Source organism: Callospermophilus lateralis, chromosome 1 (assembly GCF_048772815.1).
Source record: "Callospermophilus lateralis isolate mCalLat2 chromosome 1, mCalLat2.hap1, whole genome shotgun sequence".
Lineage (NCBI taxonomy): Eukaryota > Metazoa > Chordata > Mammalia > Rodentia > Sciuridae > Callospermophilus > Callospermophilus lateralis.
In genome coordinates this window covers 47845041-47872974 of record NC_135305.1, presented here as the reverse complement: position 1 = coordinate 47872974, position 27934 = coordinate 47845041, and the positions used below count along the sequence as shown (strand labels likewise).

The 27934-nt window shown below is 35.2% G+C and overlaps 1 protein-coding gene across 2 annotated transcripts in view; it reads left to right on the top strand.

Annotated features, from left to right (window-relative positions):
• The window catches only part of Cadps2 (calcium dependent secretion activator 2), a 501039-nt gene that overhangs the window by 258717 nt on the left and 214388 nt on the right, over positions 1-27934 (top strand). For both annotated transcript variants that reach the window (XM_076861895.2, XM_076861904.2), the window contains exon 8: positions 20803-20942. In XM_076861895.2, the coding sequence (XP_076718010.2) occupies positions 20803-20942 (140 nt within the window). The remainder of the gene's footprint in view (positions 1-20802; positions 20943-27934) is intronic.

Below are 27934 nucleotides of genomic sequence, written 5' to 3'. Positions count from 1 at the left end.
AAATTTTCTGTCCTTAAAATTATCCAGTGTATTCTCATATATTTGCAATAAAAAGAAGACTCCTCATCTTAGTGTAGCAGGCCCAGTAGGGATTCTCAGGGCGTGACCCTGGACCAGAAGCATCAATGGGAACAAGAGAGTTGCTAACCATGCAGATTCTCAAGCCCCACTCTAGGTCTACTCAATTGTAAACTCTGTGGGGGTGGAGGTGGGGGTGCAGGACTGCAGTGTATTTTAACTAGTGCTCTTAATGATTTTGACACACCCCAAATCTAAAGAACCCCTGCTCTACAGGGCTGAGCTCTATCTCCAAGTGCACTTTGTATTATACCCACCTTTTTCTTAATATCATCCTTTTCAGACCTGGCTTTCTTTCTGTTTCTCAAACATGACTCATTCCTGCTTTAGACTTTGAAGCTCCAAATGTGTTATGGTCTGAGCACATGAGTATATACACACACAATTAGAAGAAATTGGTGATCATCTCTGGATGCTAGAGCTGTTGGCAATATGTTCTATCTATTTATCTAGTTTTGTGATTAGAAATAAGAATAACTTATTTTAATTTTAAGGGAAAAAGCAATGGTCTGAAATCTTTTATCTTTTTTATAGATATATACCTGGGAGCTTGTTTTTTTGTTTGTTTTTTTTTTTTACATGAAACCTTTTTATTTAAAATTTTGTACATCTGAATTTCAAAGACAAATGACAAAACACTTAGAATGTTGATTCATACAGTGATATAGATAAAACTCAAATGTAAAGGAAAGAAGTCAGACCCAAAAGACTACACAGTGTATGATTCCACTCATTCTACCCAAAGAAAAAATATAGATGAAAAACATGAGTGTTTATCAGTGATTTTTCCAAGTGAGGAATGACTTGCTACAAAGATGTGCATAGGACGCTTTTATACTGAAGGAACTACTCTGTATGGTACTGTAGTTTAGATGCATAAAACTTTACATTATGAATAGTATACTTTAATGCATGCAAACACATACACACACACACACACACACACACACACACACACACACACACCAGTATTAACAAGGAAATTCTACCTGGCATGTTGACTGAGGCAAATAAAAATACTTATATTGCAAAGGTAGAATGTAACTTCACTAAAAGTTGTGATGAAAAAAAAGAATATGACCTAAGTGACCTAAAGTAACAACAATAATCTGCAAAATATACCTCATTAAACAGATAATGAAGATTGACACTACCAGTGATTTCAAGTGCATTTCATGATCCCTAATAAGATGTTATGAGATCAGCTTACTGAATATTTGTGATATATTCTTTCCCAAAACCTCAATTTAAAATAGTCTAAGCATGAGAAAACAGCAGACCAACCCAGGCTGGGAACAATGTAAGGGACCATTGTTTAGTAATCTTCAGGAATTTCACGGCTATGAAAAACAAGACTGATTAACTGTCACAGATAAGAAGAGACTAAAAAAATATGAATGCTAAATGCAATGTGGTGTTCTAGATTAGATCTTGGAACAGGAAGAGGATGTTAATAGGAGAATTGGTGAGATCCATATAACATCTGTGGTTTAATGAATAGAACTGTTCCAATGGAAGTTTCTTGGTTTTAACAAATGTTCCATGGTAATGTATGCTGTTTATAATGGAGAAAGCTGAGTGAGATGTATGAAGGAACTCTCTCTACTATCTGAATATCTTAAATTATTCTCAAATATGAAACTGTGATGGGTTAATCTGGATTTTCACCTTGTAATAAGACACATACCTGTAATCCCAGTGGCTCAGGATGATGAGGAAGGAGGACATTTTGCAAGTTCAAAGCCAGCTTAAGCAATTTGACAAAGTCCTAAGCAATTTAGTGAGGCCCTATCTCAAAAAAAAAAAAAAAAAAAAAAAAAAAAGTTGTGGGGGGTGGAGTGGGGATGTGGTTCAGTATTTAAGTATCCCTGGTATCAAAAGAGAGAGAAATAGAAACCTAAGATTAAGAGACATGTGTGTTGATGAGGGTATTTCCAGAAATCATTGATATGAGGGACAGCAAACTGAAGGGGAGAGCCCCCTAAATGAGAGCAGCACAGTCCTATATTGCTGGGAGCACCAGTGGAACAAAAGTTGGAAGAAGGTGAAAGCCGATGTAGACACAAGCTTGATTCTTCTTGAGTGTATGCATCAGTGGCTACTGTGATCATGTGAGGACAAAGGACTCCAGCACCTTCAGTCTTCTAAAGTATAGTAACACAGAAATTGCTAACAGTAGTAGGGTTGTTGCTGTGACTAACCTGACCACATGATTCAGAAGCCTTTGGGGAAAATTGCTTTTTTGGAAGGTGTTTAGAAAACTTTGGAGATGCAGGCTAGGGAAGTCTGAATTTAAAGATGATGTACTACTAATTAACCTGATGAAAGAAATTTCAAGGCAGCATAGCATTCAGGCAGTGACATGGGAATTGCTGGTGGCTTCTAGCCAGATTTTCTATAAGAATTGGAAGGAGAAAGCAGAATGGAAGGATTTGAAAAACTTGCTGTTTGGCCAGAAACATGCTTGTAAAATTGGGGCTAAGAAAAGCATGGTTGTTGAAGAGATTATGGCTACTAAAGAGAAGCTAAATACTTTACACAGAGAAAATAGGAAAGATGCCTTGAGGGCATCTCAGGGACCATACCCATTGCAGGCGCAAGGATGTAAAAGTGAAGATTGATTTGAGAAGAGACTATGGGGACACCCTGCTTGCACAATGAGGGTCTATAAAGTTGTTTCCCCAGTATTTGGTTTACTATGCTCAATCACCCAGGTACTCCAAGGTTGCTGCAGCTCTAATCAAAGGAGGCATAGCTGCTGCTAGAGCTGGCTACAAACCTTGGCATCATCCATGAGTTACTGGTTCTGCAGGAGGGAAGGCTGCTAGAGTTAAGGGGTCATGGAAACTTTCACCAGAATTCTGAAGGAAAGCATTGGAGGTCAAGCAAAATGTAGCAGGGTCAGATTCCTTGGAGGAAGGCCCTGAGAGGGCTATCCATGAAACTGTAAGAAGGTAATCACAGCTCAGCAGAGATTCCTTGTATTAAGAGATACCAGTAAGGTAGAATATCTCTAGAGGAAAACTTCTGGCTACAGACAAAGCCAGTGTAAAAGAGGTTATGAGGGCTGCACCCAGCAAGGGCCTAGAGGTGGGCTTCCCAAGCGAGCTGATGAATGTACTACATATGGTGGACATGAAACTACAGGAATTGTTTACACAACTGGGTTTCAGCCTTGCTTTGGTCCTGTCCCCTTTCTATACTTCTGTTTCTCCTTTTTGGAGTAGGAATGTATGCTCTGTGTCATTGATATTTTTTTATAAATAAATAAATATATGTGTGTGTGTGTGTGTGTGTGTGTGTGTGTATATATATATATAACTTGCTTTTGATCATTACAGAAGCTCAAAGTCAAGACTTGAGTCTTAGAGGACTTTTGGGCAACACTGAAACTGTTAAGTCTGTGGGTAGTCTTGCAAATGGATTAAATGTATTTTGCATTGTTTCAATCTGGATGCCAGCATACTTTTATTTGTGAATGAATTATTATATAAGAAATTCCTGGGTAACTAACTTTTTGAGTGATATTTTTGAGTACAAAATATATTTTAGAGGTTTTCTCACAATATTTTTCTTAGTTTTAGGAATGTTGTTATTTAAAAAAAAAAAACAACAACACTTTTTAACAGTCAGTAAAAGAACTGATCAGGGGAAATATTTAAAAGACTCAAGTTCTGGAGCCCACATTTTTCATTCATTTGGGATAGACCCAGGAAGGACTATAAAAGTAATTCCCAGAGCATAGTAGTTTGAATATTGAATTGAGAAAAACTGATATAAATAGCATTACTCATACTAATATGCAGCCAAGGTTGAGAGCTAAGTGACTAAGAAGGCTAAGGAGAAGAAGAAAAACTAATAACTACCACTGCATATAGAATTGTAAAATGATGGCTCAAATAGACATTGGTCAGTGGAAGGTTGAATTCTCTGGCAAATGCTTGGAATGTCAATTTTGTTTGTGGGTGGCAGATGCCAATCCCTATTTATGGAAATGTGGTGGCATATGGAAATTTTTCAATTAAACTAGGGCCAATCTTCCACCAGGTGTTGAGAGAATATCTAGAGACAGAAGAGTGATTTTTCTAAGAAAACAACTATGAGTATGCTTTAGCAGGTGAATAGCTGACCAGTCAAGCACCCCAAAACATGTAGCTCTCTTTTATTTATTTGTTCTTATTGGTTATACATGATAGTATAATGCATTTTGATATATTATACATATAAGGAGTGTAACTTCTCATTCCTCTGGTTGTACATGATGTACAATTACATTGATCATATAATCACATATGCACATGGGAAAATAATGTCTGATTCATTCTAACTATTTTCCTATTCCTATAGTTCTTCCCTTCCTTCATTCTCCTTTCTCTAATCCAAAGTACTTCTATTCTCCTCCCCACCCCACCCACTCTCCTTATTGTGAGTTAGCATTGCATATCAGAATATTTGGCCTTTGTTCTTTTTGGGATTGGCTTATTTCATTTAGCATGATTGTCTGCAGTTCCATCCATTACGGCAAATGCCACAATCTCATTCTTCTTTATACCTAACATTCCTGTGTGTGTGTGTGTGTGTGTGTGTGTGTGTGTGTGTGAGAGAGAGAGAGAGAGAGAGATATTTTCTTTATTCATCTGTTGAAGGGCGTGGAGGTTGGTCCCATAGTTTAGCTGTTGTGAATTTAGCTGCTATAAACATTGATGTGGCTGCATCACTGTAATATGCTGATTTTATGCATAATTTTTATTTTGGGGTATGCCAAGGAGTAGGATAACTAGGTCAAATGGTGGCCATTCCATATTTTCTGAGGAATCTCCATATACTGCTTTCCAGAGTGGTTGCACAAATTTGCGGTCTCACCAGCAATGTTTAAATGTACTTTTTCCCCCACATCCTCACCAAAAACTTATTGTTTCCAGTACCTCACCTTAAGAGGGAGAGAAATAATAGCAGTAACTATTGCAAATAATATACAACCTTATACCAAATAGCTCCTACTAAGACATCTACAGTTTTGTCACAATAAACAGAAGTGATATGTTTAGTTATTGCCTACAATAAAAACAGTAAGTTTGCAAAAGGGTTTACAATTTCAAATGGTGGACAAAGAACACAAGCGGTTAGGCTGTGATGTTTTGAGGCAGGAGGAGAGAAGATCGAATTAAATAATTAAAGAAAGAGTGAAAGAGGCAATAATAGAGGTTGGCTGTCTCCATACCCCAACATGCCTCAGTCCTCCTGAGAATGGGGATTTCTTTAATTTCCTTATTGCTTTACTGTGTTTGTGGATGAACTGTTCTGTTTGTGCCTCCAGCCACTGCTGAAGCTGTGAACCTGGGGATTTCTTCCTTATTTCATTATTCAATCTCTTGTGTCCCCTGTCTGTTTTGAGTGTCCAGTATTAAATTCCAGTAAAGTCCCCCCCCCCACTAATTTTTGTTTATTCACCCACCTTGCTGAAAAGCTGCCAATCTGCTTTTCTTGGTGTCACACCACGAATCCACCCTGGAAGTAAGCTTTCTATTCTGCCATCTTCCTCTCTCCCTTTAGTTCCTCTTAAGATGATTTTGTCCTTAAAAGCTTTTTTTTTTATATTATTATTTTAAAATTTTTTTTAGTTATAGGTGGACACAATATCTTTATTTTGTTTGTTTATTTTTATGTGATGCTGAGGATTGAACCCAGACCTCACATGTGGGAAGCAAGTTGTCTGCCACTGAGCCACAACCCCAGCCTCTGCCTGAAAAGCTTTTAAAGCAAGGTTTACTTAACATAACTGTATAAAAATCTAAATAATAAGTTCTATGCATATTTTAGTCAGCTGTTTCACTGCTATGACTAAGGGACCCTACTGGAACAACTGTAGAGGAGGCAAAGTTTACTTGAGTGCCCAAAGTTTCATAGGTCTTAGTCTATCCAAGGCTGGGCCATTCCTTGGGGTTAAAGGTGAGGCAGAACATCATGGAGGAAGAGTGTGGGAGAGGAAGCAACTCCCCTCATGATCAGAAAGCAGAGAGACTCCACTCTCCAGATACAAAATATATATCTTATAGCCACGCCCCCAATGAAGGAACCACACCCAACCCTCCTCCAGTTACCACTTAGTTTACCCCATCAGGGATTAATTTACTAGTTAGATTAATTCTATAACCCAACCATTTCTCCAAACTTTCTTGCATTCTCCCATGTGACCTTTAGGGGGACACCACATCTAAACCACAACAATGCAGCATTTGTTGGTAAGCAATAGTCTTTCCATTGAGCCTTTTAGACCTTGCTGACAGCTTAGAAAAATAATCTGTTATGCACAACTGAGTGATGGCTTTGGTGTCTCCTCACCATTATATCATTGGGGGTGCCAGTTCCTCTCCCTCCATGAGGATAGGGAAGCACACACATTGGTAGCATCTACTTTCATTTTTAGAGTCAGAACATCATCTTTTTTCTAATTTTATTAAATGATGTTAATAGCAAAATGGCTAAAAGTTTACTCACTTCTTGGATATACAGTTTGAGAGTAGCAATATTCTTGAAATTAAGATTTTCATTTTGCATATTTATCTCATCTTTTTTTTCGGTACTTCTGTGCAACATTTCTTAAAATGGAGATGTTCATGCCTAATATGTCAAATTGACAGTTGTTTGCTTGTTTTATAAATGTAAGTCCAGTGTGGAAACAGTAGGTAGTGGTTAATTTCGAGTACATTTTAAAGATTAAGATAAATTAGCCTTGCTTAACAATTATTCCATTGAAATGAACTATTTTCTTACAAGAAGTTTATAATAGCTTAATATAGCAAGTAAAAATTAACTTGTATATTTGTCTTTTTGCCCAAGTTGCTTTCTTTAGTTTGTTTTATTGAGCTTCAAAGGAGACCTCACTGAGGAGTTATCAGAATATGCATAATTTTTGTTGGTTTCCAAAACTTTACAAGAGAGCTATTTAGTAGTATATTCAAATAGCTGTGCCCTAAGAAAAACACTTTCTTGGGGTCTCTGATTTGCTATTGGTCTAAATTCCCCTTTCTTGTCCTTCTTGATTTTTCTGCATATATAATTTTTGCTTTCTCTCTTGCTCTCATTTGTATAGTTCTGGTTAAGTCAAATTCTCTATAAGTTTCTCATTTGTATTCTAATTTTAGGAGCTACATTAATTCCTTAAGCCAATATTATGTGTTTAGCTGATAGGCCATACATCTAACTAGACCATAGAGTTGAAAAATATGTCCCTAATTGCCTAGCTTATAGGTAGATATTGTAGAATTTATAATTTCAACATAGGAAGTGATAGATCAGGAATAGATTTTAAATGTTTTATTGAAGAATTAACCATTTGAACATTTTACAAATAAGTGCACAATTAAATTGATGAAATTCATTTCAGGCCTTCTCAAAAGCACAAACAAAAACTATATTTGAGGTTTTAAAAACAATTTCCAGCACTATTTATCTATATATGAATGAAAAAAGAATTAAAGAAGCTGATAATGAAATCATAATCATAGGTATTTCTTCAGTTTTAAAGCAGAATTTAATATCCCATTTTACTGAAATAGCCAACTGCTGCTTTTGCTAGGAAGTTTATATAATTAGCTTCCAATTGGAATGGAAATTCTGTTACATTTCATCTATGTCTACTTCTACTTGCCATATACACAAGACTTTTATTTTTGTTGTTCTAGAAAGTGGTACAACTTTTCTGAAACTGCAAATCTCCGAAAAGATCTCTTTCCTCCTTAAATCATTCTGCATAGCAATTCCTTCCATGAATTTATAGGTTAATATCAATAGCCATGTCAGGACCACAGACAGGTGAAGGACCAGAGATTCACATATGGAGTAAATTCTTTCTAAACATTTTTTTCTAGCAGCAGTTAATTATGTATGGCTTACAGAACTCTATGACATGCACCAGCTAGTTGTTCTTCATTGTCTGAGGAGTTGGCCAGGAGCTGAGCTGTAGAATCGAGGAAAGCATCCCTTACCTTCTCAATACTAAAAGGCCCCCGAGCAAGTTATTAATAGGCATTCTCTACAGTGGATCCCTGTAGGTGATGATTGCAGCAGAAGTTGACATTTCCCTACTTCCTCAGAATAATAGAGGCTTTCCTCTCTCCTGGTTAGAAAAATGTCAGGCACATACATTACAGTAATCCCTTACTTCTAAGAGATGCGTATTTTCATTTCATTGTGGTTTAAATGTGCAATTCCCTAAAACTTACACTCATGATTTTGAGCATCATTTCATATGCTTCCCTGCCATGTACTTATTCTTTGATGAAAAATTTATTCAAATATTTTCTCAATTTTTAATTGGATTGTTCATTTTCTAATTTTTTAGTTTGGAAAGATCATAATGTGATGTTTATACCTCCTTTATTAGATTATATGATATAAATATTTTTCTCCACATATTGGCTTGTCTTTTAATTCTCTTAACTGTGTTTCAAAAGAGAAGAAATTTGGGATTTTAATGAAATCCAATTTATGAATTTTTTAATTTATGTTTCATGCTCTTGATGCCATATCCAATAAATCTTTGCTAGATTCAAGATCATATTTCCCATTTTCTTTATAAAGTTTATTTTTTATGTTTAGGGCTTTGTTCCATTTTTAGTTAATTTTTGCATCTAGATTTATGCAGATTTCATATTTTTTGTACATAAGTAACAAATTTGTTATAGCACAAGTTCTTGACACTTTCTCCACTGAATTTACTTGGCACATTTGTTGAAAAGTCAATTGTTTATGTCTGTGGGCCTCTTTCTGGTCTTGGATTCTGTTCCATTGATCTATTTCCTGTCTTGATAACAACTCCATTCTGCTGAATTACTGAAGTGTTATAATATGTTCAGAAATCAGGTGTTGCTGGTCTTTTAACTTTGGGCCTCTTATGTTTTACTCTTTTTTTTTTCCAGAGTTGTGGCAATTTTAGATTCTTTGTTTGGCCTTGTGAATTTTTTAATCACATTGTGGATTTTGGTTTTGTTTTTGTTTTAAAAGAGAGGGTGATTTTTTTTATTGTTGTTGCATTGAATTGAATTTGAAACAATGAAAAACTTAACAAAATTGAGGCTCCTGACTCATGTACACAATATCTCTCCATTTGTTGAGGCCTCCTTAAAATTGTTATAGCAATATCTTCCAGATTTTAATACATGGAACTTAATTAGCTCACCTTTTATCAGATTTATCACTGATTATTTTATATATTTTTTTGCATCTTCTTAATCACTTTAGATACATGAGAGTCTTAGAAGATTATGTCTTTGTCTTATGGTTGCTTTGAACACAACTGGGATTGTTTCAGTAAGGAAAAAGAGGATATTGAGTAAACAGGTAGAAATGTCTTGCATATATACATACAAACTTAACCTTTTTGTAACCCATAGTACCACAAAAATAAATAACCTAGCCAAAATAATCCATGGCTTTTTTCACAGATAAATTGAAGCCATGGAGCTAGGGTTGGCATCAGGTAGATAATCTGAGATTATTTACTTCTTGAGGTTCTGATGGAACTGATTTAGCTAGAAAATATAATTCTATGTTAATGAAACAGATTTTATATTCAGCTCAATTTTATCGAAAATTGCTAAATGGCTTATCTTAGTTTTTGTATGATGGATATGATATTTTATCTATAACTAATTAAGAAAAAGACCTAAATCACTGCTTTAGGTCATTTGTGTTTCATTGGTTATGGAGTTCAGCATTAAAAGGGATACTATAGCCCTGTTTAGTCCAACCTCTTCATGTTTTGGATGAAGAAATTATGACACAAATAAGCAAAATAAATTCTTAAATTTATAATGGTATCTAGTCTATTGTCATCCACCTGCTAGTCCTATTATTAACTTGAGGAACTTTGATTTTTTTTCCCATAATTCTATAATAGTTATATTCCTATTCATGGGGTATAAGAGTTCCCTTTTTCAACACCCTCATTAACATTTGTTTTTACTTTCTGATAATAGCAATTTTAAGAGGTGTGACATGCTAAATCATGTAGTTTTAATTTTATTTTACCCGATTGTTAGTGAAGTTGAACATTTCCTCATATATTCAATGAAATACTGTCCAATCTTGAAAGAGAAGGAAATCTTGTCACATTTAACAACATGGATGAATGTGGAAGATATGCTAAGTGAAACGAGCCAGACAAAAAGACAGTACTGCCTGATGTCACTTATGTGGAACCCAAAATGTCAAACTTAGAGAAACAGAATAGAATGATGGTTCCCAGGGGCTGATGGAATGGGGAAAAGTTGGTCAATAATACATAATTTACATTAGGCAAGATGAATAAATTCCAGATATCTATTGTGTAGCCTAATAATTTTCATTAATAATAATGTACTATGTTTTTGAAATTTTCTAAATAGATCTTAAATGCTTTTACTATATACATATAAAAACAACTATATTAGGTTACTATCAAAACATCACATTATATTATAAATGTGCAATTTTCATTTATCAATGCTACCTCAGTAAAGGTTAAGAGGAAGAGAATGTTCACATTGATTGCCTGGTAACAAAACCTATGTGCTTTTATTTCCTGCTAGTTCATATTATATAAATTGCATGAGTCAGAAATAAAGTCCTTAAATCAAAAGTGCAAGTTTCAAATTAGATTTTGCTTCTCATGACAAAATGAAAAGTTTGAAACCTGCTCATGTAAGACATTGATTCTGATACTGACTGTACCATGGTAGCCATGAGTCTACAAATAATTAAGTTTACCTCTCTTGTCTATATTCCTTTCACATCATTTAAAATGACTAATGATTCATTTGTATACATGTAAAATTATAAATTGCAAAGGGTTTTTTTTCTTTTGTCATTTTGGAAAATTATGAAATGTTAGGCCTTGCATTGATTCCATATTCAAATGAAATTTGTGAATTTATACTCTTTGTAATTAGTTTTTAATAAAAGTACTAACAGTCATAATTAGTTTTTAATAAAAGTACTAACAGTCATCTTATAGTATAAAGATTAACTAGTCAAGCCCAAAAGGTTTCTTTCTAATTGTATGTTTTATGCCCTTCAAGGCTATAGCTAAATTACTCTAGTTTAGACATTATCGATTTCTCTTTTCTTTCCATACTGCCACCATATGTAGTGGATTGGCAGAAATTGACTTGACTGCATAATTCTTGTCGTACTTAAGAGCCAAAGAGGAGTAAGCTAAATTCATTAATATAATGTTTGTGAAATAATTCAAGGAATAATGTGTTAGATTGAGAAGTAGATGTAAAATTCAAAGCATGCATTGTTATCTGGAAGTGATTTTCCTTAGTTATTCATTTAGCTTCAGTCCCAGACTATTTACATAACAAGATAATGCCTGCTTTTAAAAGGCAATGTGAGAATTAATTTAAATTTCACAAAGCCCTCTGAGACACTCAGTTGAAAGGTTCTTCATAAATGGCAGGTATTATAACCAGGCAAGTAAAAAGAAACATAATAAAGCTGCTCATGCAGTGTCCTGTAATAGAAACTGTATTGATAAGTAAATGCAAAGGTTAGTGCTATTTATAATTTATGTCTAAGGAGAATGGATCATGAATAATGATGCTTTCCTGTCTATATGAGTCTAAAAAACACAAATGTAGCCATAGCAATGATGAAACTTACTGTTCCACCTAAGGAGAAATCTGAAATCAGTAACTCAGAAGCAATGAAATGGTAAAAAGATGAAAAAAGGACAGTATCCTTAATTGAGCCATGAAAAATATAATAACTGATGAGCTTGAATATGTCTTTCAAAATCTACAAAAAAAGGCGTTGAAAATTGAAAAAATAATCCTTGTTCACTTGGGTGTATGGAACTTGAAATTAGCCTCATTGTTAATTCTTTCTTTGAGACTCTTTTGATTTATTATAGGAAAAGTTTAAACTTCCTTTTAACTACATTTATACAAAGTGACAGAAAACTATATAGTTTTATAGATCTTGTACAAGAAGAATCCTTTAAGAATGTGAGAGAAATAAGCACTTATGTGCACACACACAAAGTAGACAAACTTAATGATAGAAATTTTCATTTAAAGATAATTTTTGAATCACACTTAGAATAAAAAATTTAAAAGGTAACTTTAAGAGTTTTTTATGATCAAATCTCAGCTTTTATTGCTCATGTATTAGTTTGTTGTTGCTGCTGTAATAAATCAACAAAAATTTAGTGGCTTAAAAGAATACACATTTATTACCTTAAATTCTGAAGATCAAAAAATCCAAAATGGATTTCTATGGGCTAAAACTGGGGTGTCAGCAAGGTTGTGTTCCTTTCTAAATATGCTACATGACACTCTTTTTTTTTTTTTTCCTGTTTTTTTTTTTTTTCTTGTCTGCCTTCTAGAGGTTATCATATAATTTGGCTCGGGACTCTTATATTTTCTAAGTCAGCAATGGCTGATCAAATCTCTTCATGTAACATCATTCCAGCACTGAATTGTCTGCCTTCCTTTTCTCTCTTAATGTCCTTTATGGGTACATTGGGCCCCCTGGATAATGCAAGATCATCTAACTAGCAACCTTGTTTCCATTTTCTGTCTTAACTCCACTTTGTCATTCACAGGTTCTGCAGATTGGGACCTGGACACTTGGGGGAGTCCAGTCTTCAACCTATTACATTCCATAAATGGAAGTATGAGAGTGTCATAGACTTTTAGAGACTATGGTAAATGACACGCTAATTCTAAAATTTACCACTCTCATATCCTGTTATCAAATTTTGGCAGTACTTTAGTTGGCAAACATTTTTCTTTATTTCAGTGAAGTATCCCTTTTAATTTTGAATTTTTGTTTCTAAATTTTCTAAGCATCCATCTTTCCGACTATGCAGCCCAAAACCCAACCAATAAACACTTGGTAATATCTACCATAGGATGTAAAGGGAACCATGGTTTAAAATGACTTAGAGGGTTTTTTTTTTTTTTTCAGACAAACTCAAATGTTGTCCCATTTGGTTAACATCCTCCCTTTCCCATTCCACCTCCTCCTTTCCCACCTCTGGTAGCCACCTTTCTAGTCTTTTTCCATGAGATCAACATTTTTAGATTGTACATATGACTGAGATCATGTAGTATTGATCTTTCTGTGCCTCATTTGTTTCACTTAGTATAATGCCCTCCAATTCCATCTATGTTGTTGCAAATGATAGTTCATTTTTAAGTCCACATAATATTCTATTGTATATTCTATAAACATATTATTTGTCAACTACAAATGAACATGTTAACATTTACTATGTGTATCAAAACTTGTTACTGTACACTTTAAAGATACAGTTTCAGGGGAAACAATTGGAGGAAAATAACTTCAAGATGCTGATTTAATTGTTATGTGAAATACAGAGGACTTTCCCTCTCTACCACCCAGGAGCCCCTCAGGAGCATTCTCTGCTAGATGCATTTCAAATGTTCCTTCAAATGATAGCTTAGTATTAAGTACAGGCATCAAAAACAAAATTGAGAAATAGTATGCCCTCCTTATTTTCTTTCCTTGCCCTCTCCTCAGCCTCCCATTATACAAATAACAAAACTCTTCATCTTTTTTTTTTTTTTACCAAGATAATGGCAAAAAAGTATATGTAATTGAGAGAATACTTCCCTATTCTTTTATTGTTTCATTTCCCCCCCAAACAACCTTTCATACAAAAAAAAAAAATGTACTACACAGAAGGAAGGAGACATGTAGTTCTCTGTTATGCCAAGTACACGTTTGGTGAGGGGTTGGTAGTTTGATCAACCCCATATTGTAAATTCCAGGATTCTTTTCAGGTTTGAAAGTAAAGGGAACTGGATTTAGCCCAGGGGCAGGAGGGTTGACCAAAGACTTAATGTTAATCTCTTGGTACACAAAAGAGCCTTGTGTGAGTGAGGGTGAGCAGGTGCACCTTGTTTCAGCTAAACAGGACAGGAAGCAGTGACATTACATCAAAGGAGTAACAATTTAGATGAAGCATCCTTAAGTGTATTAAAACACTGGGAAATGTTACCAAGGATGTAGATCTCTGGAAAAAAAAAAAAAATGTCCGATTCATCTTTTCCCCCTAAGTGAGCTCTGATATTAGAAAAAATATATGGTACTTAACATCTGATAAATATGTGTTTGTGAAATGAAGTAAGTTCTGGTAGACCTTTGTCTATAAATATGATCTCAAGATCCTAAGCTATCAAAAAAGGTACTGGAAAGGTTCATAAGGAGTAAGTCAGGAATCTTTGCTATATTATAATCTCTATCATTTGAATATAAAAGATAGAGAAATGTCAATTGAACCTAGAAAGTCAAGGTTTCTGAAATAGGCTCTGCTTATCTGAAGAGATGTTTCCTCACAGATTTGCTTAGAACATTCTTTGTTTCAAGGATATTTGTTTGTGAGTAAAAATGACTTTTAATCATAAACTAAGACATGATTTTAGCTAATAGCATTTTTTAGTCCCTCAGTCCCTTCGTACTCTGTTTTAAAGATGCATTTTCAAGACCAATCCACCACTTATTTGGATTTGAGATCACTTGATCGTGCTGAGCACAGGACTTCTCTCTAGGTAGGGTATATACAGCTGGAGAGAGGGGTATTCTTTACTCAAGGGTATGAAAATTTTATTATGTCATTTCCTGGCTTAAAACTCTCTTTCATATTATGTCATTTCCGGGCTTAAAATCATCTTTTGACTGTGAATGTATGATGTTGTATAAACTCTTTAGCAAAAGACTCTTAAAAAAAAAAAAAAAAAAAAAAAAAAACAAGTGTATCTGTAATCCTTTCTGGTCCCATCCATAGGCACAACCTTCCAATTTTCTCTTCCTCCCTGCTGTTGCACAAAGTGTCTGTTGCTCACTCAAGTGACATCTTCCTCCATTCCTCAAACAGAATTTCTCCCTGAAGCCATTGGCATCCAGTCTCTCAAACTTTCTGGTGACGTCTGTTTCTCAACAAAGCAATGGCATTTTGGACCCCACCATGCTTGACCTTGATGATCATTTGGTGATGATGGCCACTTTCTATTCTCTCCCTCTTGAATACGGCACATTATACTCCTGGTTTTCTTCTACCTCCTTGGCCTCTGGTCTCACTTATAGAGTCCTCTTCCTTTTCCTAATTTTAAAAAATTGGCATCCCACAGAGTCTTCTCAGTAACATAAGAGGATGTAAAGAGCAGAAAATGATATGAATACATTGATTGAGGTTCTTTTCCTGTCAAACCATAGAAACCGAGGGCAGGTAGGTTCAGGGAACAAGGAAACGGCTGAATAGCCAAGTGTGGGCAGAGCTTGAGAACTTAGAGTGCTGGGAACAATGTCAGCTTTGGGATTGTATGCCTTGCCCTAGGGACCATTGTGTAAGAATTCAATTGCAATTGCCCTGTGTCTTTATTTCTCATCCCTCTCCCTGTGTTTGTCTTGTAAATCTTATATTCTTAGACTTTTGGAGGAAGCAGTAATTCCCCTATGAAGGAATCATGGGAAAGGGGAGTAATGATTTATCTAGCCCTTCTTCTTTTCTAGTTTTTTCCTTCTAACATTTTTTAAAATTTTCATGTTTTATGTAAAAAAAAAAAAAATTGAGAAACTTCTAGTGTCCATAGATCACATAGTTTAGTTCACGTGAAATACACCCAAATTCACATGGGTCAACATTAATCAAGGTATCTCAATAGAAAAGAAGCAATTTAGAGTTACCAGATGATAGAGGTGCATCTTAAGAGAAAGATCCTTCAGAACCCCATGCAACTCTAAACACATTTGCATGTGTACATTAAATTGACAGAACTTTAAACAAAGCCTAAAAAACTATTTTTTTTTTTTGTTTTTAACCACACCTTAGCAAAGATTGCAAGTCATGTTGACATTTTATCATGAAGAAGATGCACTGGCTTTATATTTCAGATAAGAAATCATTAAAAAAAAAAAAAGTGCCATGCTAACTGACAAGACATTTAATGTGTTGGTAACAAAAATAAGCTAGAAGCAGAAATGTATAAAGGTTAAGAGAAAAAATAGCAAAGAACAAAATAGTTTGCTCAATAAGAAGAAGTTAACTGTTTTGTACAGAGCTATCACATAATTTAGCTGTGAACTTATGATACAAAAAACTAGACAATCAACAACAGACACATCAGCCTGTACACAAATTACATCATATTAAAGTGGAACTGCTTATCATGAAAAACAAATTCTTTAAGCACTTAGGTATGAATTAAAGATTTATGAAGCAAACAGTCTTAATATTTCTAGTTAGATACTACTAAATGCTGGGCTGGGGATGTGGCTCAAGCCGTAATGCGCTCACCTGGCATGTGCGGGGCGCTGGGTTCGATCCTCAGCACCACATAAAAATAAAATAAAGATGTTTCAGTTATTCAAAAACTGAAAAATAAATATTAAAAAATTCTCTCTCTCTCTCTCTTCTCTCTAAAAAAACGATACTATTAAATGTTATAACAAGCAAATGACAACATTTCAGGTATTCAAAACAATATTACTAAAATGAGTGTTCACCATGGGTGTTCCAGAGAGAAGGGTGACTTTCTTCCACATGGTGATTGGGGGCTCTGGTTTCTTCTGTTTCTTTCACTTCCTATGGCTTTGGTGTTCTCTGCATTCAACTGACAGAAGTGAGAGGGATGAAGAAGGTAAACCTGTGTATTAATCATATTCCCCAAAGTGACACTCGTATCACTTCTCTTTCACACTTCATTACCTAGAACTTTTGCATGTTCCTACTCAGATGCAGGAGGAGCCAGAAAATACAGTCCTTGACTGACCAGTTGCTTACTAGCACCAGTTGTATACTATGAAAGCATGAATCCTGGTGAAGAGATACTTGATCTGCTGTAGTTCATCCCACTAGTTACCAGATAGCTTTGTTATCCTTTCTTCTGTATATAGAACACATTCGGGGGGAAAAACCCCAAGTCCTAACCCATTCTTACATGCAGTCTAGCATCTATACCAGGTTTAGCTATTGCTCTTTGCATCATGACAACCTGTAAATGAAAGTTCATGCTACCTGCCTACTGTTCCTCTCTTCCTCCCATCCTTCCCTAACACAAATCCAGTGTACAACAGTACAGCAGGGACAGAAGAGCTACAGTTAAGTTTCACATTTGAAAAATGGAAAAATGAGAACCATATAGCAGTAATTATTTAATACCAACAATGAAATCCTGTTAAGACCACTTTCCTGGAGGTGTTCAAGATCTCTTGATTAGACCTGTATTGTATTTTGAACTCCTTTGTCTTGTATTATCCATGGCCCTTGGAGCTCTGAGCCTTGGGAGATTCTTCCTTGCCTATTAGCATTTACAGCTAAATCACATAAAAGGTTGAGACTATTTTTTTTTTAAGAGAGAATGAGAGAGGGAGAGAGAGAGAGAGAATTTTAATATTTATTTTTTTAGTTATCAGCGGACACAACATCTTTGTTTGTATGTGGTGCTGAGGATCGAACCCGGGCCGCACGCATGCCAGGCGAGTGCACTACCGCTTGAGCCACATCCCCAGCCCGAGACTACTTTCTATATGTCTGTTACATGTGCCAGTGTTCACAACTTTATCAGCCTCTCCAGAAAAGCAGAAACCATGCCAGGCTTTTCAAATGGAGGAACCTTAACACAGAAAATTAACTCTATATATGGTAGGACAGAGAAACTAAACAGACATGTCAAAGAAACCCCAAGATTAGCAACAGCAAGGAACTGCTGCATATTCTTGAGATAGAATGATAATAGGCAGATGTGATGTTATCATAGCTGAGAGTCTGGTAATAAAAGACTGTGGGTTCCTTGAGGGGTTTCATATTCTTTCACCTGAGTGTATATCCACATAGTGAGCACTCCTGTGTTATTTAATTGAACAGAGCTGAATCATAACCCCTTTCACTGACTTTGATCAGAAATGTCCATCAGAAAAATGAGAGAGAAATAATTGTATGAAATATTGGGATGATTCCTAATTTGCAGATCAGCTATAACCAGTTATTTGGGGTCCTCATTTAGTAACTTATTGTTAACAATTTCTCCTTCTCTAAATGCTATAAAAAATATGTATTCATTTCCTGTATAAGACTTTTATAATTGGAACAATACCAATTTTAAATAAACATAGAAGGAAGAGTTTTAAAAGAATAAAGTCTGTATGTAGGTGGCTCTTGCCAAAATATATATATATATATATATATATTTTAAAGAACGTATGGGGAGGAGGAGAGGAAAAGCCTCTCAGACTTGCTAGGAATATCATAGCTAGAGAGAATGTGTAGCTCTTAGTCTTTGATTTTGTTTTCGTTATTGTTCTTTTGGAATCAGCTTGTAAGTTGATAAAGCTATTCCTTGGTCTACTGGTATAAGCCAAAAGCTATCAACTTATTTTTTTCTTTATTATCATTTAAGAATCTGTAAAATGTTCTACTGGGTATTTTAGCAATACAAACAAATCAGTATTAGAGTATGATCACAATTTGTAAACAAGGCACATGCCATTTTGTCTGTTCTTAAATGTCCTTTGTGTTCTTCAGACTGTGGATGTGCCAGACTCATCAGAGCAATGACTTTTAGGAAAGGCTTGAGAAAAGTCTAAAAATAGTGGCTACATTTAACAACTCACAAGTTGAGGATGGTTTGAGAAGGTTTTGTGATGGTGTTGTCTTTCCTAAAGAAAAAGAGTGCCTTGTTTGAAGATTTTCAGTAACTACTTTCACTTATACATGGAAATGAAGGTTTTTTTGAAGGGGAAGGAAGAAAAACTTCAGCTTCCATGTATGCTTTAAAAACATCTTCACGTACCTGTGCATGTTAGTAGTTCTCCATTCATACCTACACTTGAGGTTTATTTGCTTTCCCTGTTGATTTAAGCTAAGTATCACTTAAATTATGTATGTTGCACTTCATGCCTTGGTTTATCTTTCAGGCTGTAGTACTTCCATTTTATCAGGTTCTTGTTTGCTTGCTTTGGAGGGGTACTGGGGATTGAACCCAGGGGAACATGACCCATGAACCACATCCCAGCTCTTTTTTTTAATTTACTTATTTATTTATTTTTATTTTGAGGTGGGGTCTTGCTAAGTTGCTTAGGGACTTGCTAAGTTGCTGAAGCTGGCTTTGAGCTTGCAATCTTCCTGCCTCAACCTCCCCAGCCGGTGTTTGTATGCTACTGCACTTGGCTAGTGCTTTTGTTTTAAATGCCCCAGTAAGGCTTAGACATGGGCTCTGTTTAAACAGGGTTAAGTCTGAGTGAAAAGATGGCTTGTCTGGGTGGCACCTAATGTATGAAGAACGGACTTTCCTTTCTTGGGTTGATTTTTCCAAGCATTAAAAAATAATCACTTGGTAATATTCCCTTGTGTATATGTACCACAGTTTATTTATTCATCTATTGAAAGACATGTAGATTGATTCCACAATTTAGCTATTGTGAATTCAGCTGCTATAAGTATTGGTGTGGCTATGTCACTATAGTATGCTGGATTTTAAGTCCTTTGGATATAGACCAAGGAATGGGATAGCTGGGTTGAATGGTGGTTCCATTCCAAGTTTTCTAAGGAATCTCTGTACTGCTTTCCAGAGTGATTGCACCAATTTGCAGTGCCACCAGCAGTGTACGAGTATGCTTTTTTCCCCACATCTTCACCAACACTTATTGTTGCTTGTATTCTTGATAATAGTCATTCTGACAGAAAGAGAATAAAATTATGGAATTTTCAGGTAAATGGATGGAGTTGGAGAATATCATGCTAAGCAAAGAATATCATGCTAAGCAAAGTAAGCCAATCCCCAAAACCCAAAGGTTGAATATTCTCTCTGATAAGTGGATGCTTATCCATAATGGGGGGAGAGGGCGTGAGAAGAATGAAGGAACTTTGGATTTGGCAAAGGGGACCAGTGGAGGGGATGGAGCATGGGGATAAGTAAGTGGTAGAATGAGATGGACCTTAGGTACATGTTTGACTCCACAAATGGTACAACTCTGCGTCTATACAACCAGAGAAATGAAAAGTTGTGCTCCATTTGTGTACAATGAAATGAAATGCATACTGCTGTCAAGTATAACTAATTAAAAAAAATTAAAGTCAAAAAAAACACTTGGTAACTTGGCAGTGTATTTAAAATAATTATGTTGTTTCACTAATTATAGTTCATCTGTATATTTCTGGAAAACCTTAGGAAGAAGAGCTTTTCTTTGTATTGATCTAGAGCAGAAAATGTGCTATGATCATTCTTGTCCATCTCTCATTGATTTCCTTTAGTACTATTTTATAAAGAAAATATTGAAACATGAGCATGTTTGTACAGCTTCAATAATTGGTTTTGCTTTATAAGCATGTTATCTGAAGTTTTATAGAATCTTTCTTTCTGAACTTCTTGGCCCTAAGAAGTTTTAAATAGTCTTGAAATTATAGGTGTCCATTAAGTATTTTTCAACTGCCAGTTCAACTGTAGCTTATTGTACTATTAATTTATTATAAAGTGGCACTAGAAGAAAATGCATTATGAAATAATATGAACACACATACTTGTCAAAAATAAAAGTCTATATGAAAAACCAATCTGCTATGGTAGGAGACAGTCAAATGGTTTATTAGATATGTTTGGGCATTGACACTCTCTTCACAAGTAGGAAAATGTATAGAATAGATTCCAGTTTCAGTTCATAGATGCCCTGTATTATAAACGCCACACACTTTAATTTTTTTTTTTTTGTCCTTTACAGGTAATATTATACCCAACTTCTAATAGCTCCAAGTCAGCTGAACTACACCGCATGATAGTTCCAAAAAATAGTCAGGACTATGACTTAAAAATCAAACTGGCAGTGCGAATGGAAAAACCACCACACATGAAGCATAGTGGGTAAGTGTGTATTTGAAAATATTTCCCATCCTTGCATTGTTTTATTCATTTCATTGTATCACTTTTGTCATTTTAGTGAGAGAACCAGTGTATCAGATTTCTACATGGAGTTTTTTCAAAACTGCTGATGTATAGGTAGTTTATCTTTAATTTTTACATTTATGGAAATATTATGGCTAAGTACTCTGTTGTTAATGTAACTGTTTTTCTGCATACTGGCATAATGTTGATGCTCAGTTATGTTGGTGTTACACACTAGTCATAAAGAACACTGATGTACAGGGATAACTGCTGACAAGTATTCTTCACATTGTAGATACAGTAATAGTTGAAACAAGCCTGGCGTTTGAGTCCCCAGAAATGGTTAAACTTTCAGAGAATACATAAAAACTAGAAGGTGGTTCTGACATAACCCAGGAGGTTGTTCAAGTTTTGACAGGAGAGAGATGAGCGTTTCCCTGATGTATGAGTGAAAACTAAATCAATCCTGGAGAGACTGCTGCCAATGGATACGCAAGCTGGGCAGGGACCGTCCCCTGGAGAGTGCCCTGGTCTGAATCAACCTGCATCTCTGCCGAGGTCCTTTTTCTCTTGTAGCTGGTGAAGGAAGAGATCTGAATTCTTGAAAAAAATAAAATGAGTTTTCAAAATTCAGATCTTTCATAGATTAACACTTCAGGATTTGCTACAGCCAAATTCTAGCATAGAGGTGTTAGCCAGTAGGAAAGAATGCTACAGCTTTTCTTTTTATGGAGAGAAGCAGTTGCAGAAAGGGCTCACCTGAGTTTAGCACAGACTTAGGAGTCTCAGAAAGTACATTCCTGTCAAGACAGGTCTGCTGACTTTGAAGCCAGATCACAAATGTTAGGACCAGGCTGATGGTTCAAAAGCTAAGGAGAATTCTTTGGATAAGTCTTAGGGAAAACAAAATTGGGTGTTGTGCAAGGGGTAGTCCAAATGTACATACTACCATCAGGGTGAGAATATTGCTACACTGGGATGAGACAGTTTCAGTCCCTTGGTTTGGGGTGCAGCATGTGCGGTTTCATAACAGCTCTCAAGTAAGGGAAAAATACCTTGGACCATCACCTCTTAGAAAGGAAACAGTAATTTAGGTTGCCTACATTATGGCATCTTTAATTTATCAATAAAGTCAAGTCTGTGACTCAGCTCATAATGCAGATGGAGATCCTGGCATTTAATATTTAGAGTTCTTTCATTCATCCATCTACCTGCTCACCATTAATTTATGCAGCAGACTGTTAATAAGCAATTATTTTTGTCCTGTTTGGAACTTTTGAGATGGAATTTGAAGGAGGTAGGCAGTGGGGAGGAAGGGCTTCCAATCACATGACACAGCCCATACAAAGGCAGGAGTCCTGGGGGAACTGTGAGCTAATGACAAGTTTTATACAGTTGGCATGGAGGGCTTTGAGACTAGAGCAGCCAGTACTTAGTCCCTAGTACTTAGGGACTAGTCGAGTTTTGATTAGACATAAAAAAAAAACATGGTATGTTCCAGAAACTAGTTATTTCTCTATCATTTTTTGCTCAGTCTCTTTTTCTTTTGATGAATGGCACAGTAAGAAACGGGAGTCTATCATAATGCTAAAATGGCCCTTAATCTGCCCATGACAGTACAATGTTGAATACTTCCGGGCTTTTCAGATTGTCCCAGGAAGGAAAACAGAACATGAAACAAAGCATGGGTAAGTTCTGTAGCTTTTAATTTTAAGTGGAGAAAACCCTGCTCTAATCTAGTAGTTCCTAAATTTATAATGCTCCAGAGCAGGTGGGTCAGTACAGACCCCTTATGGATCATTTTTTAAATGATCTTGATTTTTTTTTTTTTTTTGCAGGGGTAGAGTGGGGTGTCACTCCATTACACCAAAAGAGATTTTGTTTTTATCATATTTCTTTGACTAACTAATGGCCTTCATAATGGCTTTGCAATTGACTTCTGCTCAAGACTACAGATCTACAGAAGGGACATGGAAGAAGATATGTCATAGTCTCTCAATTTAATCTTAAACTAAAGCTCAAGAGCTCACCAAAGGACTCAGACTAGGAATGCCTCATATTCCAGCCACATGGGCTTTTACCTTCCATTGCTAAGAGATTCTAACCAGGCAGTTTGTGGCACACAAAGTGAAAGAACTCTAGAAATAAAAATTTTGTTAAGTCAATGTATTGCATAGCAAAAGTAAATTAAGAATATCATAATCCACAATTGCAGTTCAATAAAAACTATCTTAATACATTAGTACATCAGAAGTGATAGAAGTGATAATTTACCAGAATTGAATGTTTTCAATGATGCAGTAATGGCAGTTGATCCTTTTAGGCAGGGAAAGTTGGAGGTACTTTATCGCAGCATCTGCTCTGGCTTTCCCGTGCCTGTGTGGTAACATTATTAAATATTTTGAATATGACCTCTGAACATAACTATACATGGGAAAACATGGAGATCCTGGCATTTAATATTTAGAGTTCTTTCATTGATCCATCTATCTGCTCACCATTCATTTATGCAGCAGACAGTTAATGAGCAATTCTTCTTGTCCTGTTTGGATCTCACCCATAGCATAACTGTTCATCTTTTCTGCAATGCTTCTTAAATGGGTTTTAACTGAATTACATTTGAGAAAGAAAGTCAACTAACCTTTTTCTTATCAGTATGCACTCAACTACCAAGGTATAAATATATTAGGAATACCAGATTAATAACATTTTACATTGGAGCTGGATTATGTTCTGTAAATAATACATTCTATAATTAATAATTAATAGATGAATAATTAATAATTGAAAAAGAAACAAGCTGAATTTTTTAAAAAGATGTATACATATTTAAAATATGGCACACTTCTCTTAGAGGTGAGTTGTTCAGTGGATTAAACAATAACTTAGAATGTTATGGAGTTTTATCTTGACAGCACATCAGACTTGGAAATCCTCTGGGACTTTAGTAGTATAAATATTCTTTTCTAATAAAATGGGCAGTGAACAGTTCTCTCATATGCAGATTCTTAGCATGTATTATGTTTTGTGTGTCACTTACCTATGATCCCTGCATTGCTCCTAATATTTTTATAAGTATTATTTAACTTTCATGGGTTTCCAACTGCACTGTAAGCTTGTTAGGCCTGTTTGAAGACCTAGTGTCTCCCACAGTATGTAATTGAGGATTGATATTATTAATATGAATAACAGCAATGAAAATGATTAACCATGTGCTCCTTGGAGTTTTAAAGGGAAAAGGTATAAATATTAGAATAAGCTGCACTGGTTAACTTTAAACTTAAAAGATTTTAAACACAATTTACAGGTAAAGGAGCATAATTTTAATGTAACAAAAAAATCTTAAATAAATTAAATGGTATGTGGTTTTCAACTGCATTTTTTAAATGATCTATTTTTTGAAGCAGAAAGCAAAATATATCTAATCTAAAGTTCATATTTCTGATAACTAATCAGTTCATAAGTATACCTTATGGCTTTTTTTTTTTAAGTTAGGCTAACTTCATGCAAATGAAAATGGATATTTAATTTGGGCAAAAGAAGCCTAATGATGATCCCATCCTTTTAAAACCAAATTGAGCATTGCCACAAGACATATATTAGATTCATTTATTCATTTGGAGTGTTTCATATAAACCGATTATTGAAACTGTTAGATAAATCTGTTAAATGAATTACCAGCTAGATTTTGAATGATTACATGATTCACATCCGCCTTTCAGATTTATTTCCTGATTTTGTGCATAGCTGAGAGATAGCGTTCTTAACAAATGGACTGTACTTTAGCATAGCCTAGTGGCTAAGTAGCAGCATTAACTTAAAATAGAAATGCTGTCCCCCTTCTTATTAAATGAAATTATTTTCCTAATTCAAAGGTTATTTTCTCAGCCAAAAGAAAGGCAAAACAAGACAGCAGTAATGAAATAAATGACTATTGTGACAAGGCTACAACTGAAAAGGAGAAAGAAGAAAACTAAATTGGCTGTCACATATGTGGCAGCTTTATGACCACAATCTATCAGAGGTCTACACACAACTAATTGGTTTTATAGGGAAAAAAATGAATAAAAATTGTATTAATAGGTAGCTATAGAAGCATTTTTTCACATTTAAGATTTGGTAAGGTAAAAATCTTGCAAAATAGCTATCATGAATACACATTTTTCTTTGTGTTGCAGTTATCCTTGGCACTTTATACTTTTGAAGGGATAGATGTGTTTTTAAATTGTCACTAATAAAACTCTCCTTTTTAATTTATATCATTAAAGTATAAAAAGGTTCATCTCTTGCTGTAAGGGAAGGAAAGCAATTCATCTTCTGGCAGAAGAAGAGAATAAGCAGGCCATTACCCCATACTTGCCCATGACCCTTGCTTGGCCAGGAAGAAGGGCAGCTGGATATTTGGACTAGGATGTCACACTTACACAAACTTCACATGCTTAACTTTTCAGACATCACATTGGCGCATAAAGTGAAATGACTATCCTAATAAAATTACATTATTTTGTTTCTGGTTTAAGATTTATGATCTGGCTGGGCGTGATGGCGCACACCTGTAATCCCAGCCACTCGGTAGGCTGAGGCAGGAGGATCCAGGGTTCAAAGCCAGCCTCAGCAACTTACTAAGGACCTAAGCAACTCAGGGCGACTGTCTCTAAATAAAATACAAAAGAAGGCTGGGGAGGGATGTGGCTCAGTGATTAAGTGTCCCCTGGTATCAATTCCCAATACCAAAAAAAAAAAAAAAAGACTTATGATTTTTAACTCATTTAAGGGACAATATGATGAACAAAGGGAAGAAAAGAAGAAAATCTTAATTATGTCTTGGTGGTATTGTTTGGAAGGTCTCAGCCTTACAAAAAAGACAACTGTGTTCTTTTCTAGAGAAAATTGATTTCTTTCTCCCTCTCACCATCCACTTTTCTCCCCCGTATTGAAGATAAAACCCAAGGCTTAGAACATGCCATGCAAGTACTCAATCGCCTAGCCCTGATTTCTCATTATAAACCTACCTTTAGAATGACTTTCTACCTGATTTTATCTAAAATAACTATATTTTCCATCTGACCTTCTCCTGATATCCTGTTGTCACAGAAATCCTGTGGCTTGTAGTCTTGCCAAAACTTCTGGCCACATGTTTGCTAGTTTCTTAAGTCCGATCAATTCTATTTCCAAATACAGCTTCCAAAAAATATGACTGACTGTGCCCCTCTGTAAACAGTTAAGGTAGTCATCACATTTAGAATGATAAAAAGAGTAAGTTAGAAAGTCACTTTCTTTTTCCATACACCTTTACATTCAAGGCATTTTCTAATATGTTAAATCATTAAGGCCCATATATTTATTTTTACTTATTAGTGCTTACTAACAAATTAGGTAATAATGGTAGAAACATTTTCAAACAGCTCAATAGTCATTAAATGAGAATTTCAACTTGTTATACCCCCTCTGGTTGGTACTATAATAAATGCCTGCCTTAAACTTTAAGCTCAAATTGAATCTCTTTATTCAGCCTTTTAGCATTCTTCTTTAGGAGAGAAACATATTTACAAGCACTTCTTTTCATTTTTTTTTTATGCACCAAATTACCCCCGTCTCTGATACCCTTCAAATCAGACCATATATAGTCATAGATCATTTTAATTTGGGACACGTTTTTTAAGTCATAGTGAAAATTATTTAGAAATAGTATATAAGATAGTGTATATTAAAATTTTATAAACAGTTCACATGCAGAATTATAATACAGAGTTTTCATTTTGTAAATCAAGGCCTTACTTTGCACTGTGTACAGATACAGTAATCCTGAGTTTAATAAAGCAAAACTCGTGGGCTTGTTTAATGACAGATCATTATGAGAGATGAAGAAAAACTTTGGACATTATTTAATTATTAATATTTTGTTCATTTGTGGTATATGTGACTGAATAGTGGCCAGATAAAGATAGATAGGCAATAATAGGCAGAGTGAGTTCTATCTAGCTCAAGAGCCAAGACTTGTAGCTTTGACCTCAATTCTTTCACTAACTTGAATAAATCAGTACATCTACCTTGACCTCAGTTTTATCAGTTCCTAACAGAGACCATGGCCTAGAAAATTTGAAAACTCCTTAGGGCCTAGAACCTTATGATTAAGTACCTCCTTTGCTCCCCCACCTCTGCATGTTCACCTGCCTCTCATTCCATTGCTGTGCTGTATGTATGGAGGATGCACAGTGTTTGGGGAAAAGTGGACTATGGGAGAGCAGCATGGAGAGATATGAAAAAAAAAATGGGAATCTATTTGAATCCTCTCAAGGCAACAAAAGGATGCATAAGGACAGACATATCAGGCTAAAAAGGCTTCTATTATGTAAGATTAATTTGAAAAGTATAAACTGTAGAATTCAGTATAGTCTGATAGTATTAAAAACAGATGCATAGGATATTCAGAAAGGATATATCATAAAGGAAATACACTAAAAATATTCAATAAAACAATTATTGAAATATTCTTTTTTCCTCTTCTCCATATCTTCTGTGATGTAGGCATATTATTTCTACAGTGAAAGATTGAAGTTATCAATCTAAGGAAAAGATTTTATTTTAGTTAAGAGTAGTTAAATTTATTTCACTTAAAATATGATTGTTTTTCAAAGATAGAGAGAATTTTTTAATATTTACTTTTTAGTTTTGGGTGGACACAACATCTTTATTTTATTTTTATGTGGTGCTGAGGATCGAACCCAGCGCCCCGCGCATACCAGGCAAGTGCTCTACAGCTTGAGCCACATCCCCAGCCCCTTAAAATATGATTTTTATGGAAATTCATTTGATTGAATCCCTTTGTATATGCTCTAGAGGACTCTTGGTAGTTGATCTTTAAAGGGTTATCAAGACTTTAGGAATGTAACACTGGGTCCAGACTCCATGGATTCAAATCTGGCCTTCATCATATAGTAGCTATGAGATCTTGGGAAAGTTATAAAGCC